The sequence below is a fragment of the Lepus europaeus genome, chromosome X, assembly GCF_033115175.1.
Source record: "Lepus europaeus isolate LE1 chromosome X, mLepTim1.pri, whole genome shotgun sequence".
Taxonomy (NCBI): Eukaryota; Metazoa; Chordata; class Mammalia; order Lagomorpha; family Leporidae; genus Lepus; species Lepus europaeus.
This window is the reverse complement of record NC_084850.1, coordinates 18,929,250-18,945,635: the sequence shown is the minus strand read 5'-3', so window position 1 is coordinate 18,945,635 and position 16,386 is coordinate 18,929,250. Positions and strand designations below refer to the sequence as shown.

At 40.8% G+C, this 16,386-nt stretch overlaps 1 protein-coding gene across 4 annotated transcripts in view; it reads left to right on the top strand.

The window, feature by feature from the left end:
* The window catches only part of LOC133753050 (transmembrane 9 superfamily member 2-like), a 92,840-nt gene that overhangs the window by 39,189 nt on the left and 37,265 nt on the right, over window positions 1–16,386 (top strand). For all 4 annotated transcript variants that reach the window (XM_062183420.1, XM_062183418.1, XM_062183419.1 and 1 more), the window contains 4 exons: window positions 629–740; window positions 10,901–10,980; window positions 13,634–13,742; window positions 14,755–14,887. In XM_062183420.1, coding sequence (XP_062039404.1) covers window positions 629–740; window positions 10,901–10,980; window positions 13,634–13,742; window positions 14,755–14,887 — 434 coding nt within the window. The remainder of the gene's footprint in view (window positions 1–628; window positions 741–10,900; window positions 10,981–13,633; window positions 13,743–14,754; window positions 14,888–16,386) is intronic.

Genomic DNA, 16,386 nt, shown 5'->3' with positions numbered 1-16,386 from the left:
ATGCATTCATTCTATAAGCATATTTTTAAAGATTTATTTATTTATTTGAAAGCCAGAGTTACACAGAGAGAAGGAGAGGCAGAGAGAGAGAAAGGTCTTCCATCCACTGGTTCACTCCCCAACTGGCCACAGTGGCTGGAGCTGTACCCATCCAAAAGCCAGGAGTCAGGAGCTTCTTCTGGGTCTCCCATGCAGGTGCAGGGGCCCAAGGCCCTCAAATCCCTGGGTCCTTATGAACATGACTTCTGCTTCATCTATTTAATTCTCTGGCCCCACAGCTAAGGTTACAAAATAGCTTATTTACTATACCAAAGTGAAGATATGAACAATGAAAAAGCCATTTGGTGACACCTTTTGTTGTTGTTGTTGTTGTTATTATTTCTATCCACAAGCAAGGAGAATGTTCTTAAGTATTGAGTTTTGAGTAGTATATTGAGTCTCATTTGACTGTTGGGGACATTTAGAAACAAAAGTACTTTCAATTGTAAAGAATTTTAAATGCATAATGTTATGGGAAGGCTGATTTTTTTCCTCCTGCTATTATATGCCTGACTAGCTATGAATTGGAATTTTTACAATGTGAATTTTATATAAAAATTCCCTTCCCTTTCTTTTTTTCTTTTATTAGTTATAAACATTCAGATGAAAACAACCTAACTTGTAATGGACCCCCAATGGAAATATCTGGTGAATACACAGATAACTTAAATGTGATCTATACATATTCTGTAAAATTTGAGGTAAGTATTCTGTGCCATCATCTTATTTTGTCCCAAGTCAAGTGTATAAATATCATATACTTAATATGAAAGCAAATATAACTAGAATACAACAAATAGAAAGTTTCTTAGTGGGCATAAGATTACAGAGCAAAGGGAATTAAGGTATTAAAAAGATTATATTTATGACATTCTAATGCCATAACTTACTCATGCACCGAATGTTTGTGTTAATAGGTCAGATATTCTTAATTGTATATAGTGTTAGAAGTAGGTCCCAAAGGTTGAATTTAGGACTTTGTTTTTAGAGGGAAAACCTTTACTATGTAGATCTACATATTTCCACTTTTAGTCTTTTTCAGATCCTATATCATATTTTTGAATCATCTTTGACTATACTTGATTTCATTTAAGACTCATTTATTATGGCTGAAGATCTTCTTCCCAGAGGCCAAACTATAATCACTTTATTTGGGGCTAAGTTTCAAATTTTTCATTTACCACTTGTGCTTGGTTTGTGTCATTTCTATGGATGTCTGACAGCCATTATAACATGATTCTTCTTAATCTCATTTTTTAAAAAGATTTATTTATTTATTTGAAAGTCAAAGTTACACAGAGAGAAGAGAGGCAGAGAGAGAGAGGGAGAGGTCTTCCATCCGCTAGTTCTCTCCCCAGATGGCCGCAACAGCTGGAGCTGCGCCGATCTGAAGCCAGGAGCCAGGAGCTTCCTCCGGGTCTCCCATGTGCAGGGGCCCAAGGACTTGGGCCATCTTCTATTGCTTTCCCAGGCCATAGCAGAGAACTGGATCAGTAGTGGAGCAGCCGGGTCTTGAACCAGCACCCATATGGGATGCCGGAGCTTCAGGCTAGGGCGTTAACCTGCTGCTTCACAGTGCTGGCCCCCTAATCTCATTCTAAAAGCAATTCCAGATTGAGGATGCCTTGCTTTTGTCTCTGTAGTGGTTATCTCCATTTCATAAATGAAGATACTGAAGCCCAGTGAACTGAAGTAATTTTCTCAGGATCACAGCTAGCAGGTGGTGGAAGTGATATTCAAAGCTAGGTCTGTCTGGCCTCCAAACTCCACTATGCCATTCAGGCTTTCTATACTAAGGGTCTAATCATATTTTCTGCCTATAGAGTCACTGTAAAGAAAATGAGAACCATTTATGTTAGAAATGTGTGAGTGTACCTTGAACCATCCAGCTAGAGGTCGGGATTGCTTGATCCTACACCCTGCAGTTTATCCAAACATCAGTTCATGAAAACAGGCTCTTTACTAGTCCAGTAAGTATAGACAAGTCTTCTAATCTCCGGAGGAAATACAGAAGTGTAATCTAGGGAAAGGAATGACATGTACCCTGAAGAAGTGAAAGGAAAAAAACAAAACAAAGCACTTCCCTCAATGATTGAGAATACTATTCAAAGTTTTTAACCTGTTAGAAGTTGATCGTAGAGCCAAAGCCCTTAGACTTTTTTAAAAAATATATTTTATTTATTTATTTGAGAGGTAAAGTTACAGACAGTGAGAGGAAGAGGAGACAGAGAGAAAGGTCTTCCTCTGGTTCATTCCTCAGATGGCCGCAGCAGCTGGAGCTGCACCAGTTTGAAACCAAGAGCCAGGAGCTTCTTCCGGGTCTCCCACATGGGTGCAGGGCCCAAGCACTTGGGCCATCTTCTACTGCTTTGCCAGGCCATAACAGAAAGCTGGATTGGAAGAGGAGCAGCCAGGACTCGAACCAGTGCCCATATGGGATGCCGGTGCTGCAGGCGGAGGGTTAACCTACTGTGCCACAGTGCTAGCCCCAGCCCTTAGACATTTTAATCAGTTACAAATTAGCTATTATAATTTTTTCATGTAAGAACGCTTAAGTTTACAGTAACACCAAAGGAAATACTTCTAAATTGAAGTACTGACTCAGATCTGGAGCATACATGGTATTTTGTTAGTTTTTTCTCTCTCTCTGTCTCTGTCTCATTTATCAGGAAGCAACTGTTATCATCAAGAGAGATAAAATGGAAGGTACAGATGTCACCTAAAAGATGGAGGAATTTGAGGAATCACTCTATCTGGGGTGAAGTCTCAAGTGCTTGTTCCTCAACAGTCAGACCTAATCCTGGTTGTATTTATGGGCCTGAGTCCTTGATCAGGCAGATATTGACCATGAAAAAGTCCAGAGGCTATATAATGATTTTTAGTTTTAAGAAAGTTTTGTTTTTAGCTTCTTTCTTTCTTTCTTTCTTTCTTTCTTTCTTTCTTTCTTTCTTTCTTTCTTTCTTTCTTTCTTTCTTCCTTCCTTCCTTCCTTCCTTCCTTCCTTCCTTCCTTCCTTCCTTCCTTTCTTTCTTTTATTTTTTTGGCAGGCAGAGTTAGACAGTGAGAGAGAGACAGAGAGAGAAAGGTCTTCCTTTTTCCTTTGGTTCACCCCCCAAGTGGCCGCTACAGCCAGGCGTTGCGGCCAGCGCACCACGCTGATCCAAAGCCAGGAGCCAGGTGCTTCCTCCTGGTCTCCCATGGGTTGCAGGGCCCAAGGACCTGGGCCATCCTCCCCTGCACTCCCGGGCCACAGAAGAGAGCTGCAGTGGGAGAGGAGCAACCGGGACAGAATCCGGCGCCCCAACTGGGACTAGAACCCAGGATGCCAGAGCCACAGGCAGAGGATTAGCCTAGTGAGCCGCGGCACCGGCCTGTTATTTAGCTTTTAAGTTTAGCAGTCAAGGATCTTGCACTATAATGGTTTCATAAAATGCTACGTTTCCAAATGGGCATGAAAGTTGGAGTTTATAATAAATTTGTTCAGAAGGACAGATGACTCACAAAATCTAACATTTGAGTAAGAGCGTCTGTTTACCCACTTATAAGAAAAATATTTCTTGAGAGCCTATAATGAACTGAGTGCCTATTATGAATTACTGAATGCCAGGCTAAGTTTTTTTTAAAGTTTTACTTATTTATTAATTTGAAAGGCAGAGTGACAGAGAGGCAGGGAGAGACAGAGAGATTTTCCATATGCCAGTTTACTTCCCAAATGGCCCCAACAGCCAGGGTTGGGCCAGGCAGAAGCCAGAAGCTAGGAACTCCATCTGGTTTTCCATGTTGGTGGCAGAACCCAAGCACTTGGGCCATCATCTACTGCCTCCCAGGTGCATTAGCAAGAAGCTGGATTGGAAGGAGAGGCAGGACTTCAATCAGGCACTGTGATGTGGGATGCAGTCATGCTAAGCGTTGACTTTAACCTGCTGTACCGCAATGCCTGCCCAAGGGTAAAGTGTTTGTATTCTCAACATTTTTATTTAATTTTTAAAAGAAGGCTTTTATTTAATAAATATAAATTTCATAGGTACAGCTTTAGGAATATAGTGGTTCTTCACCCCACACCTGCCCTCCCACCCCCACTCCCATCCCACCTCCTACTCCCTCTCCCATTCCATTCTTCATTAAGATTCATTTTTAATTATCTTTATATACAGAAGATCAACCCTATACTAAGTAAAATTTCAACAGTTTGCACCCACACAGACACACAAAGTATAAAGTGCTATTTGAAGACTAGTTTTACCATTAATTCTCATAATACAGCTCATTAAGGACAGAGGTCCTACATGGGGAGTATAAGTGCATAGTGACTCCTGTTGTTGATTTAACAATTAACACTCTTATTTTTGATGTCAGTGATCACCTGAGGCTCTTGACATGAGCTGCCAAGGCTATGAAAGCCTTTTGAGTGCACAAACTCTGTCAGTATTTAGATAGGCCGTAACCAAAGTGGAAGTTCTCTCCTCTCTTCAGAGAAAAGTACATCCTTCTTTGATGGCCCCTTCTTTCTACTGGGGTCTCACTCACAGAGATTCTTCATGTAGGACATTTTTTGGCACAGTGTATTTGCTTTCCATGCCTGAAATGCTCTCATGGGCTTTTCAGCCAGCTCCGAATGCCTTAAGTACCGATTCTGAGGTCAGAGTGCTGTTTAGGGCATTTGTCATTCTGTGAGTCTGCTGTGTGGACTGCTTTCCATGTTGGATCATTCTCTTCTTTTTAATTCTTTGTTTTATTTTATTTTTTATTTTTATTTTTGACAGGCAGAGGTAGACAGTAAGAGAGAGAGACAGAGAAAGGTCTTCCTTTTCTGTTGGTTCACCCCCCAAGTGGCCGCTACGGCTGGTGCGTTGCGGCCGGCCGGTGTGCCGCGCTGATCCGAAGCCAGGAGCCAGGTGCTTCCTCCTGGTCTCCCATGCGGGTGCAGGGCCCAAGCACTTGGGCCATCCTCCACTGCCTTCCCAGGTCACAGCAGAGAGCTGGACTGGAAGAGGAACAACTGGGACAGAACTGGCACCCCAACTGGGACTAGAACCCAGGATGCCGGAGGTGCAGGTGGAGGATTAGCCTAGTGGGCTGCGGCGCCGGCTTCTTCTTTTTAATTCTATCTATTGTTATTACCAGACACTTGGTCTTATTTGTTTTTATGTTACTAACTAAAGGGTTTTTTGGTCTCATTCTAATCACATTAGTTAGAGCTATACAAGTATATTTTCCTTATACAAGCTTTATTTTGGGGTTTGCCTGGGACTCTAGCTATATTTATAAAATTGTTTTTATTGGAAAATTACTTTCTGATTTTCTTTTTTAAATATTTATTTTTTATGTATTTGAAAGAAAGAGTTACATAGAGAGAGAGGGAGATACAGAGAGAGCGAGAGAGAGAGAGAGAGCGCTTCCATACACTGGTTCACTCCCCAAATGGCTGCAGCCGCTAGGGCTGGGCCGGGCTGAAGCCAGGAGCCAGAAGCTTCTTCTGGGTCTCCAAGGTGGGTGCAGGGGCCCAAGCACTTGGGCCATATCAGCTGCTATTCCCAGGCACATTAAGGAGCTTGATCAGAAGTGGAGCAGCCAGGACTCGAACCAGTTCCCGTATGGGATGCTGGAAGTGGCTTTACCTGCTATGCCACAATACCAGCCCCAATTTCTAACTTTTGGAGAGCATAGATCAATAACTGAATTGAGAATCAGAAAACTTTGGTGCTTCTTTGGCTCAAACTCATACTATGATCTTTAATTTTATTTATTTATTTGAAAGTCAGAGTTACACAGAGAAGGAGAGGCAGAGAGAGAGAGAGGTTTTCCATCTGCTGGTTCACTCTCCAATTGGCCTCGATGGCTAGAGGTACGCCAGGAGCCAGGAGTTTCTTCCAGGTCTCCTACATGGATGCAGGGGTCCAAGGACTGGGGCCGTCTCCTACTGTTTTCCCACGCCACAGCAGAGAGCTAGATCAGAAGTGGAGCAGCTGGGACTCGAACAGGCACCCATATGGGATGCTGGCACTGCAGGCGGTGGCTTTACCCGCTACGCCACAGTGCTGGCCCCCATACTATGATCCTAAGCATGTTCATTTTTTCCCTCTAAGTCTGAGTTACCCCATACTAGAAGAAAGGAGTTGAACTGTGTCAGTGGTTCTCAACCCTGTCAAATTGATACCTGTAGTTAATAACAAATGTTTTATAACTTCCCTCTTAGTATTTTAAATAGATACTAGTACACAATAGACAATGAAATTTGTCTCAAGATACTTTCAATAAACATCAACATACTAAGTATAATATAAAGGAGAAATGAAAGGCAAGTAACTTTTAATAAGATAAAATAATAAGTATTTAAGCATATATTTCAGTCATTATCAAATGGTTGCAGTCATATATATATATGATAATTAAAAATGACAACTGATGCAAAATATTATACATTGGTGACTCAGTTACCACATTTTCCCAAATAATGCCATGATTTTCTTTTTTTAAACAAATATTTATTTATTTATTTGAGAGACAGAATTAGGGATAGAGAGAGGGAGAGACAGAGATGCCTTCCATTCACTGGTTAACTCCCCAAATGGCTGCAATGGCCAGAGCTGGGTTAATCTGAAGCCATGAGCCAGGAGCTTCTTCTGGATCTCCCATGTGGGTACAGGGGCCCAAGCACTTGGGCCATCTTCCACTGCTTTCTGAGGCCAGGACTCAAACCAGTATCCATATGGGGTGGTGGCATCACAGGTGGCAGCTTAATCCATTGCACCTCAATGCTCCCCTCCCAGTGAATTTTTTAAATGAATTTTAACATTTAATTTTTAGGGGCAGAGGTTTAGCCTAGTGTCTAAAATGCAGGTTACATCTCGTGTAGGAATATCTCAGTTCAATGCTTGACTTTGGCTCCTGACTCCAGCTTCCATGTGCCCCTGGGAGTGATCCCTGCAGGGATGGCTCAAGTAATTGGGTTCCTGTCTCTCATGTGGAAGACTTGTATTTGGTTCCTGGTTCCATGTTTTGACCATGGCACTGGCCCAGCCTCAGCCATTGTGGGCATTTGGGGAGTAAACTAGCAGATGGGAGTTTGCACTCTGTCTCTCATAAATAGATAAATGTATTTTTATTTAAAAAATAAAAAAATTTAATAAAGACATTAAAATTTTTACATATTTTGGGGGTACCTATGATGTGCCTATACTTGTAAACATTGTGTAATGTCCAAATGAGGTCCATAATGGGATACTGTGCTATGGATCAGGAAATCTTGTCTTTGTTTCTACCTTTGCTTCATATTCCTATGTTGTTGCTAACATTAAAGGTGTTTTTTACCTCTTATGATTTTATGAAAATTGCTATGTCTTATAAAAAAGATTTTGAGGGGCCAGGATTGTGGTGCCGTGGGTTAAGCTCCTGCTGCCTGTGATGCTGGCATCACATATGAGCTATGATCCAAGTCTTGGCTGCTTCACTTCTGCTCCAGCTCCCTGTTAATGCACCTGGGAAAGCAGCAGAAGATGGCCCAAGAGCTTGGGAACCTGCCACCCATTTGGGAGATCTGGATGGAGTTCCAGGCTCCTGGCTTTGGTCTAGCATAGCCCTGGCTGCTGTGGTCCTTTTTGAAGGGTGAAGCAGTGCATAGACGATTCTCTCTGTCTCTCCCTATGCAATCTGCCTTTCAAATAAATAAATCTTTAAAAGAAAGATTTTGAATCTCCAGGATCTAAAGTTGGGAGTTAATTTTAAATATATTTAAAATGGCTCCCATCAATTAGTTATCTTTTTGTATTTGTCATTTTGTTCTCAAGTGTGCTTTGGGAGTTTTAAACAATTTCTTAAAGAATAATATGTGCTATAGTTTATTATTTCCAGCAGGTGGCAGTATCTGGTACCGAAATGACTTGGCATAACAACTGCAGATTGTCTAGGCTCTCTTTGTATTGCAAATCTAATCTTTGTAGGGCATATTTTAAAGTACCTTCTTTTTAAAAGACTTGATATAAGTTAACTCACTGCAATGGATAGGTTGGTTAAGAGACACATTATATTAGATTTTAACAAATTTATTCACATTTTACTGTTGGAGCGATACTCTAACGGATGGCAGAGGCAGAGAGAGAGGTCTTTCATTGCTGGCCCACTCCCCAGTTATCCCCAGTGGGTTGAGCTGAGCCTATCCCAAGCTGGGAGCCAGGAGCCTCCTCTGGATTCCCCACAGGGGTGAAGGGGCCCAAGCACTTGGATCATCTTGTACAACCCTTCTAGGTCACAGCAGAGAGCTGGATTGTAAGTGGAGCAACTGAGACTTGAACCGGTGCCCACATGGTATGCCGGCACGTTAGGCAACAGCTTTACCCACTATGCCACAGCACCGGCCCCAAAATAGTTCATTTTTAAGCAGTTTCAGATTTACAGAAGAATTGCCATAACAGCACAAAGAACTCCTCTAGTCTATTTAACCATGTTCTCCAATTGTTAACATCTTACCTCATTTGTCACACTGTTTATTCTTCTGTATGTATAGCCATTACCATTAGTTTTTCTATGAATATTTTGAGAGCTAGATGTTGTCCAACCACTTATAAACAGCCCAGAGAGTTTTTCACCAATGCAAGATAACTGTGCAAAACTAGCAGGAATCAATACTGGTATATTACCATACAATACATATCCATCTACTCCATTTTCACCAACTATCCAACAATGTCACCCTGTCCCTTTCTAGTTGATAATCCTATCTGGGATTATGTGTCACATTCATTTTTTTGTCTCCTCTAATCTGGAGCAGTTTCATTAGTCTTTTCAATCCTTGACATTTATAGGCTGACCATGAACCTGAGTCTCTCTAATGCTTCTTCATGATCAGATTCAGGCCGGGCATTCTTTGTAGACATACCACAGAAGTGATACCTCACATTAGGAGGCACATGATGTTAACTTGTTTTGTCACTGGTAATATTAACCATGGTCACATGGTCATCAGATTTTAGCTGAAATCCATCATTGGATTAAAACCCATTTTAGTTGGGGCCGGTGCTGTGGCATAGCAGATAAAACCGCTGCCTGCAGTGCCGGCACCGCATAATGGCACTGGTTTGAGTCGGGCTGCTCCACTTCTGATCCAGCTCTTTGTTATAGCCTTGGAAAGCAGTAGAATATGGCCCAAGTCCTTGGGCCCACGCACCCCTGTGGGAGACCTGGAAGAAGCTCCTGGCTTCTGGCTTTGAATTGGCACAGCTCCAGCTGTTGCAGCCAATTGGGGAGTGAACCAGTGGATGGAAGACATCTCTCTCTCTCTCTCTCTCTCTGCCTCTGCCTCTCTGTAACTCAGCCGCCAAACTTAAAATAGCTATAGATACTCAATTTTAAATAATAAGTTATTTCAAGCATATTTTAGTCAGTCATTGCCAGTGTTTTTCTTTTGCTAAAATCATGTACTTAATTTGATAGGTAATAACATTGTATTAATAGTTTAAGTGTTTATCAAATATTACCATTTAATATATTTACCTATTGGGACTGTTTTAAAAGAAAGCTATTGACAAGTTGAATTGGATCACACATCAGCAGAAACCTGATTCATAATTGTGTTTTCTTCAATACAATATTTAAAAAGAAATCTTCAACATGGGGTAGGCATTTGGTGCAGTGGTTAACATGCTGCTTGGGACACTACATACAATATTGGAGTGCCTGAGTTCGAATCCAAGCTCCATTTCTGATTTTAGCTTCCTGCAAATGAGCACACTGGGAGGCAGCATTATCTAATACTTAGTCCCTGCCAACCATGTGGGAAACCCAAATTAAATTCCCAGTTCCTGTCTTTGTCCTGGCCCAGTCCTGCTTGTTGCTGGCATTTGGGGAGTATACTTGAAATTGGAAGGTTCCCCCTGCCCTGGTTCTTACTCTCCCTTTCAAATAAATAAAGAAAAGTAGGACTTATTTTTTAAGATTATTTATTTATTTGAAAGAGTTACAGAGAAGGAGCGGCAGAGAGAGAGAGAGAGAGAGAGAGAGAGAGAAAGAGATCGATCTTCCATCCACTGGTTCATTTCTCAGGTAGCTACAAGGTCTGGAGCTGGGTCAGAGATAACCCAGGAGCCAGGAACTTCTTTTTTTTTTAGTATTTTAAAAAGCATTTATTTTTTATTTAAAAGGCAGAGGTACAGAGAAAGAAGGGGAGGAGGAAGCAGACAGAGAGATGTCCCATCTCCTGGTTTACTCCCCAAATGGTTTCAATGGCCAAGGCTAGGCCAGGCTGAAGCCAGGAGTCAGGAGCTTCTTCTGCTGGGTCTCCCACGTGGGTTACAGGGACCCAAGGACTTGGGCAATCTTTTGATTCTTTCCCAGGCACATTAGTAGGGAGCTGGATCATAAGTGGAGCAGGGGGACTCGAACTTGTGCCCATATAGGATGCTGGCATTGCAGACCGTGGTTTAACCCACTGTATCACAGCGGCAGCCCCTCTGATGGCATTTTTGCTTAGTTCCGGGTTTTTAAATTTATGAACAAAGCTACAGGGATTCTTATTGAGTATATACCTATATACCTTATGATATACTGTTACAATGAAGATGGAAATGTGGTTTGGACAAAAGGAAATGGAGAATGGGATGGATTAGAGATCATAGAAAAGTAGCAAAAAGATGCTATTTCTGTTGAATAGTAGTAAGCTAAAATTTTCTTCCCAATATCCTTTTGAAAGGAGGTAGAATATAAATAAATAAAAATAAGACAAAAATTTCAAGGTAAATCTCATTTTCCCATAAAATTAGAAATCAATGAAGAAAGCACTTGTGGGATGGATATTCTGTCTGTTTCAAGATTGTAATCAGAAAAAGTTCTGTTAAACTTTCATCATGTGATTGTATATTTTTGTATAGGAAAACAAGGATGTGAAGTGGTCTTCCAGATGGGATTATGTTTTGGAATCTATGACCAATACCAACATTCAGTGGTTCAGGTGAGCATTTTATGAAATAAAGAATAAGTAGATTTGGGCTGGGAAATGTAAATATATATTTAAAAATTAAGGTCTTTTGTCACTGCAGATATTCTTGGGTGACATTATTTTGTCTTCTCTAGGCTAGTGTCCCCTCTCCTCTCCTTTCCTTACCTCCCATCAGACACAACACAAATAAAAGAAGGAAAATGTGTTTTAAATACACTAGTGTTTATGATGAAGGGGAAAGAGAAACCTGGGAGGCCATGGGGACGCTCTGCCTGCACACAAGGAATTCTTGGTGGGGAGAAGGCAGGAGGCGACTGTGGAAGTGGACAGTATGCAAATAGAATGGAAACTCTTGTTTGTAAGTAGAGCAACTTTGAGCAAACTGGAGGGTAAGGAGAAACAGTAACTGAGAGTAGAGGAAGATAAGGATGTCTCGAAAAACTGGGAAAAGGACAAGAGCTAGGTGAAAGGACTACATATGCCAAACCAACAACTTTCAAGTGATGGCTTTATCAAGGCAGGTCATAGACAGGAAGGGATTGTGTGCAGAGAATGTGCATCAGTGAAGAACCATTTGGCAGGGTTCTTTTTTGCCCTGTTATGATGCAGACTATGATGTTGGGCTCTGAGATCCAGTAGGGAGTTCGACGGACAAGGATTCTGCTTTCATCAAGGTCGTATTCCAGTGGATTCAGAGTGCAAGGTGTTGATTCCTCAGAATTTTGATCAGGATCAAACCACAGAGTTCTGACTCTATGACTGGAAGCAGTAGTTTTGACACAGAATCAAGGAGTAGACCAATTGACAAAATAATGACTGTGGGTTTGGTAAAGTGCTGTAAGTGGGCGTAGCATCTAAGTTGAAGCTTAGGAGACTGAACAGAGAAGCTGATTGAAAAGAAATAGATGTGTATACATAGTGGTTTTTTCCTTGTTAGCCTCATATCCTGTCATAAAGAAATTTCTGGTGGAGGAAGACCATAAAAGTAAAAATGAAAGTAAAGAGAGGTGTGATACTATGAATATGGTCTTCCAAAGTTATGATACTCTTACTGTCACTGCCTTAAAAATTAAAAGTGCCTCCTCTCCTCCTACTGCTTGTCCTATTCCTATCCTCATCCTTGTTTTTCACCACCACCTCCTCCTTACTGTAACATTTCCAGAGTTTTCTGTTTGAACAACAGTCCAGGTCTTCTTTTGTTACCCCTCCCCCAGAAGTCTCAGATACAATTTAATTTTTAAAGATTTATTTATTTATTTGGAAGGCAAAGTTACAGAGAGAGGGAGAGACAGACACAAAGATCTTCCATCCGCTGGTTCACTCCCAAATGACTGCAGTAGCCGAAGCTGGGCTGATCAGAAGCCAGGAGCTAGGAGCTTCCTCCCAATCACCCATGTGGATGCAGGGGCCCAAACACTTGGGCCATCTTCTGCGGCTTCCTCAGGCACATTAGCAGGGAGCTAGATTGAAAGTGGAGCAGCTGGGACTTGAATTAGCACCTGTTTGGGATGCCGGTGTTGCAGGTGGCAGCTTTACCTGTTATGCCAAAGTGCCAGCCCCTCATTAAATTTATTTAAATAGTTTCTCCAGAGGGATTCTTAAAGTGAGGGGCCTCCAGATAGATTGGAGAGGGGCTAAATGTCTAGCTGTATTAACATTTATAATGTAACAATGAATCTGCTTTAGTTTCTGGTGTAAGTTAATTTGCTTATAACATTTAACAGACATTTTAGACATAATTCATCCTATTGGTATTTCACTAAAACAGTGCCAATTCTTGTGAAAATTTTTAGATATGTACAGATTTGGCTCGAGGGTGGGAGGGTAAAAGGCATTGGTTCTGATTTGGGGATAGTTTTCAAGTTTTCATTTTAGAAATAGTAAGCAAGAGTTGGTAGATAATTGGTCAGGGAGTGATCAAGTAAAAAAGACTACGGGATTGTATATTTGTTAATAATAGTCAACCTTTGACTCTTGAACTTGGATTCTCAGTTCCATATGTAGAACTAACTTTGTGTTCCTGATATTATTCACTTCTCCTTGTTTCTCTTTAGAAATATACTCTTATTTTTAAAGATTTATTTATCTGAGAGGCAGAGTTACAAAGAAAGGGAGAAAGAGAGAGAGAGAGAGGTCATCCATCTGCTGGTTCACTTCCCATATGGTTGCGATGGCCAGGGCTGGGCTAGATTGAAGCCAGGAGCCAGCAGCTTCCTCCACGTCTCTCATGTAGGTGCAGGGGCCCAAGCACCACATTTTCTGCTGCTTTCCCAGGTGCATTAGCAGGGAGCTGGATTGGAAGTGGAGCAGCCTGCCTGGTCTCTTACCAGCACCTGTATGGGATGCTGGCACCACAGGCAGAGGCATAACCCACTATGCCACAGAGCTGGCCCCTGGAAATATACCTTTAAGAAATTCTTAGATAGCTTTAAGAATAGTGCTACTTCTATTGCTTTATTTGTTATATTTTTTGTGATATAACTTTAAGTTCATTAAATATATTGATGTATTTAGTCTTTGATCAAAGTTCAGCCTTAGAAAACTGATTGACTTAATGATAATTTGAATACCTTTCTTTTATATATACATTCTTTTTTGTTTGAGTGCTCAATTAAGGAATTTGAGATTTAACTTTTCTCTTTTTTCTCTTTCTTGAATTTTCTAGCATTACCAATTCCTTTGTTGTTGTTCTTTTCTTATCTGGCTTGGTGGCTGTAGTCATAGTACAGGCTCTCCATAGAGATATTACAAGATATAATCAGAAACGTTCTTCTGTAAGTAAAAATGCACACATTTGATTGAATAAATAATTCAATGTCTACTCTGTACAATTTTAATTCATTTTTCTACTTAGCATACAGCACCTTGAATGTAACACATTTTCTATGCCTAGTAATTTTATCTATTATGCCAAATCAGGAACACAGAGTTGTGTAGATTTTTTTAAATGTATAGGTAATTATATTCGAGGGTGGTTTGTTATCAACTGTTTGATTATATTGTTTTTTATATATTTCTGAGCACTCAAAAAATAGCATTCTTAAAACTTTTTGCTGATTTGAAGTATGAGATAAGTATACCAAATTTTGCAGAGTGCTGTAATTTAGGTTATACTGTTTTGACTCTTGCAATCACTTCTGTATTTATGAATTTTAAATTTCTATGAAATTAGTTGAATTCTTTATGTAGGTTAAGTCATTTTGCTTTCTTAATGAAAAACCAGCCAGTTTTATGGTTCATATAATTAACACATCCTTCTAATGCAAAACCTAGAATAAGAGACTGACTCATCTATGTGGCCAGATCACCTTCCAGAGACCTCCTAAAACCATAATGAACTACTAGTTTCTTTTTTTTTAGATTTATTTATTTACTTATTTGAAAGTCAGAGTTACACAGAAAGGGGAGAGGCAGAGAGAGAGAGAGAGTTCTTCCATCCACTGCTTCACTCCCCAAGTGGCTGCAATGGCTGGAGCTGCACCGATCTGAAGTTAGGAGCCAGGAGCTTCTTTCAGGTCTCCCTCGCGGGTATAGGGGCTCAAGGACTTGGGCCATCTTCTACTGCTGTCCCAGACCATAGCAGAGAGCTGGATTAGAAATGGAGCAGCTGGGACTTGAACCAGTGCCCAAATGGAATGCTGACACTGCATGTGGTAGCTTTACTCGCTACGCCACGGCACTGGCTCCTTACTAAGTTTCAAGGAAAATTCTGTTTAATCTTTCAGAACTCTTGTAACTTTCTGTTAGAGTCACTTGTGTGTTTATTAAAGAATTTCTCATACACAGGATACTGTCCGGCAGGATTTTGGTTGGAAGCTGCTTAGTGGGGATGTGTTCAGACCACCAGAGAATGGACTATTGCTGTCGGTCTTTTTAGGTCAAGGAGTACAAATTTTGATGATGTCATTGATTACTTTATGTGAGTAAGCTTAGATATACCTTAAACATTCTCAGTGAACTGCTAACATATTTTATATTTGATCCATGTATACAAAAGGACTTTGAAAATTATACCCTGAAGTTTAAAGAAAGGAAATGTTTGCTTTTAAAAAAAATTAAAAAATTAAAATTTATTTGAAAGGCAGAGAGACAGAGACGGTTGGAGACAGAAAAACGGAGATTGTCCATCCACTAGTTTGTACATTCTCCCAAATGCCTGCAGCATCAGGGTTGGGCCAGACCAAAGCCAGGAACCTGGAATTCAATCTGGGTCTCCCATGTGAGTGGCAGGAACCCAAGTTCTTGAGTCATCACTTGCTGCCTCCCAAGGTGTGCATTAGCAGGAAGCTGGATTGGAAGCAGAGATAAACTTGAACCCAGACATTCTGATATGAGATGCAGGCATTCCAAGTGGTGTCTTAACTGCTGTGACAAATACCCATCCAAGTGTTCTATAGTACTTACTTTTTTTTATAAAAATATTTATTTATTTATTTGGAAGTCAGAGTTACACACAGAGGGGAGAGGCAGAGAGAGAGAGAGAGAGAGAGAGAGAGGGAGAGGGAGAGAGAGAGAGGTCTTCCATTTGCTGCTTTACTCCCCAACTGGCTGCAATAGCCGGAGCTGTGCCGATCCAAAGCCAGGAGCCAGGAGCTTCTTCTGGGTCTCTCACATGGGTGCTGGGGCCCAAGGACTTGGGCCATCTTCTACTGCTTTCCCAGGCAATAGCAGAGAGCTGGATTGGAAGTGGAGCAGCCGGGACTTGAACCAGCACCCATGTGGGATGCCAGCACTGCAGGCGAGCAGCTTTACCCACTATGCCACAGCACCAGCCCCAATATAGTACTTACTTTTCTATCATTTGGAATTAAGGATGAGTCTGAATATATTCCTATATCAAGGATCTTCCGTGTCTTCTTCAGTTCTGAATAATTTATTGTGAACTCTAATACACACATTCCTTACTTTGCAAAATAGGTGCATTCTAGAAAATCAGTACATGAGTAAAATCATATTTTCAGTGGGCCAAGGGAGTTCATTATTCAAAGCTAGCATTATTAAATGCTATGGGAAGCCTAAAAGCTTCTCTTCAAGTGTGTAACAGAATGGCACCTTTAGTAGTCTCACAATGGCTGATGAACCCTAGCTGCTTTCATTAATAAACTAAAAATGGAGTTTGTCAGTTTTTGATAGGCAGTCATTTTTGTAAACAAAGTTGCTGTAAAAAGTGTCTTTTTAGATGTTTCATATGTCAATGATATTTTCAAAATTCAGCTCTTAAGATGATTTTTTCCTGAGATCAAATTTTACTTTGATTTCTTTTTAATTCTTCACGTTGAGTCAAAGGGAACAGAAGGATTTTTTTTTGTGGCAAAAAATGATTCACTATTTTTGGAGTGACTACTGGAGTAAGGAAAGAGGAGATATTTATTTAATTTTGACATAGACGATGAAATTAGGGACTAAATCAGCTTGAAA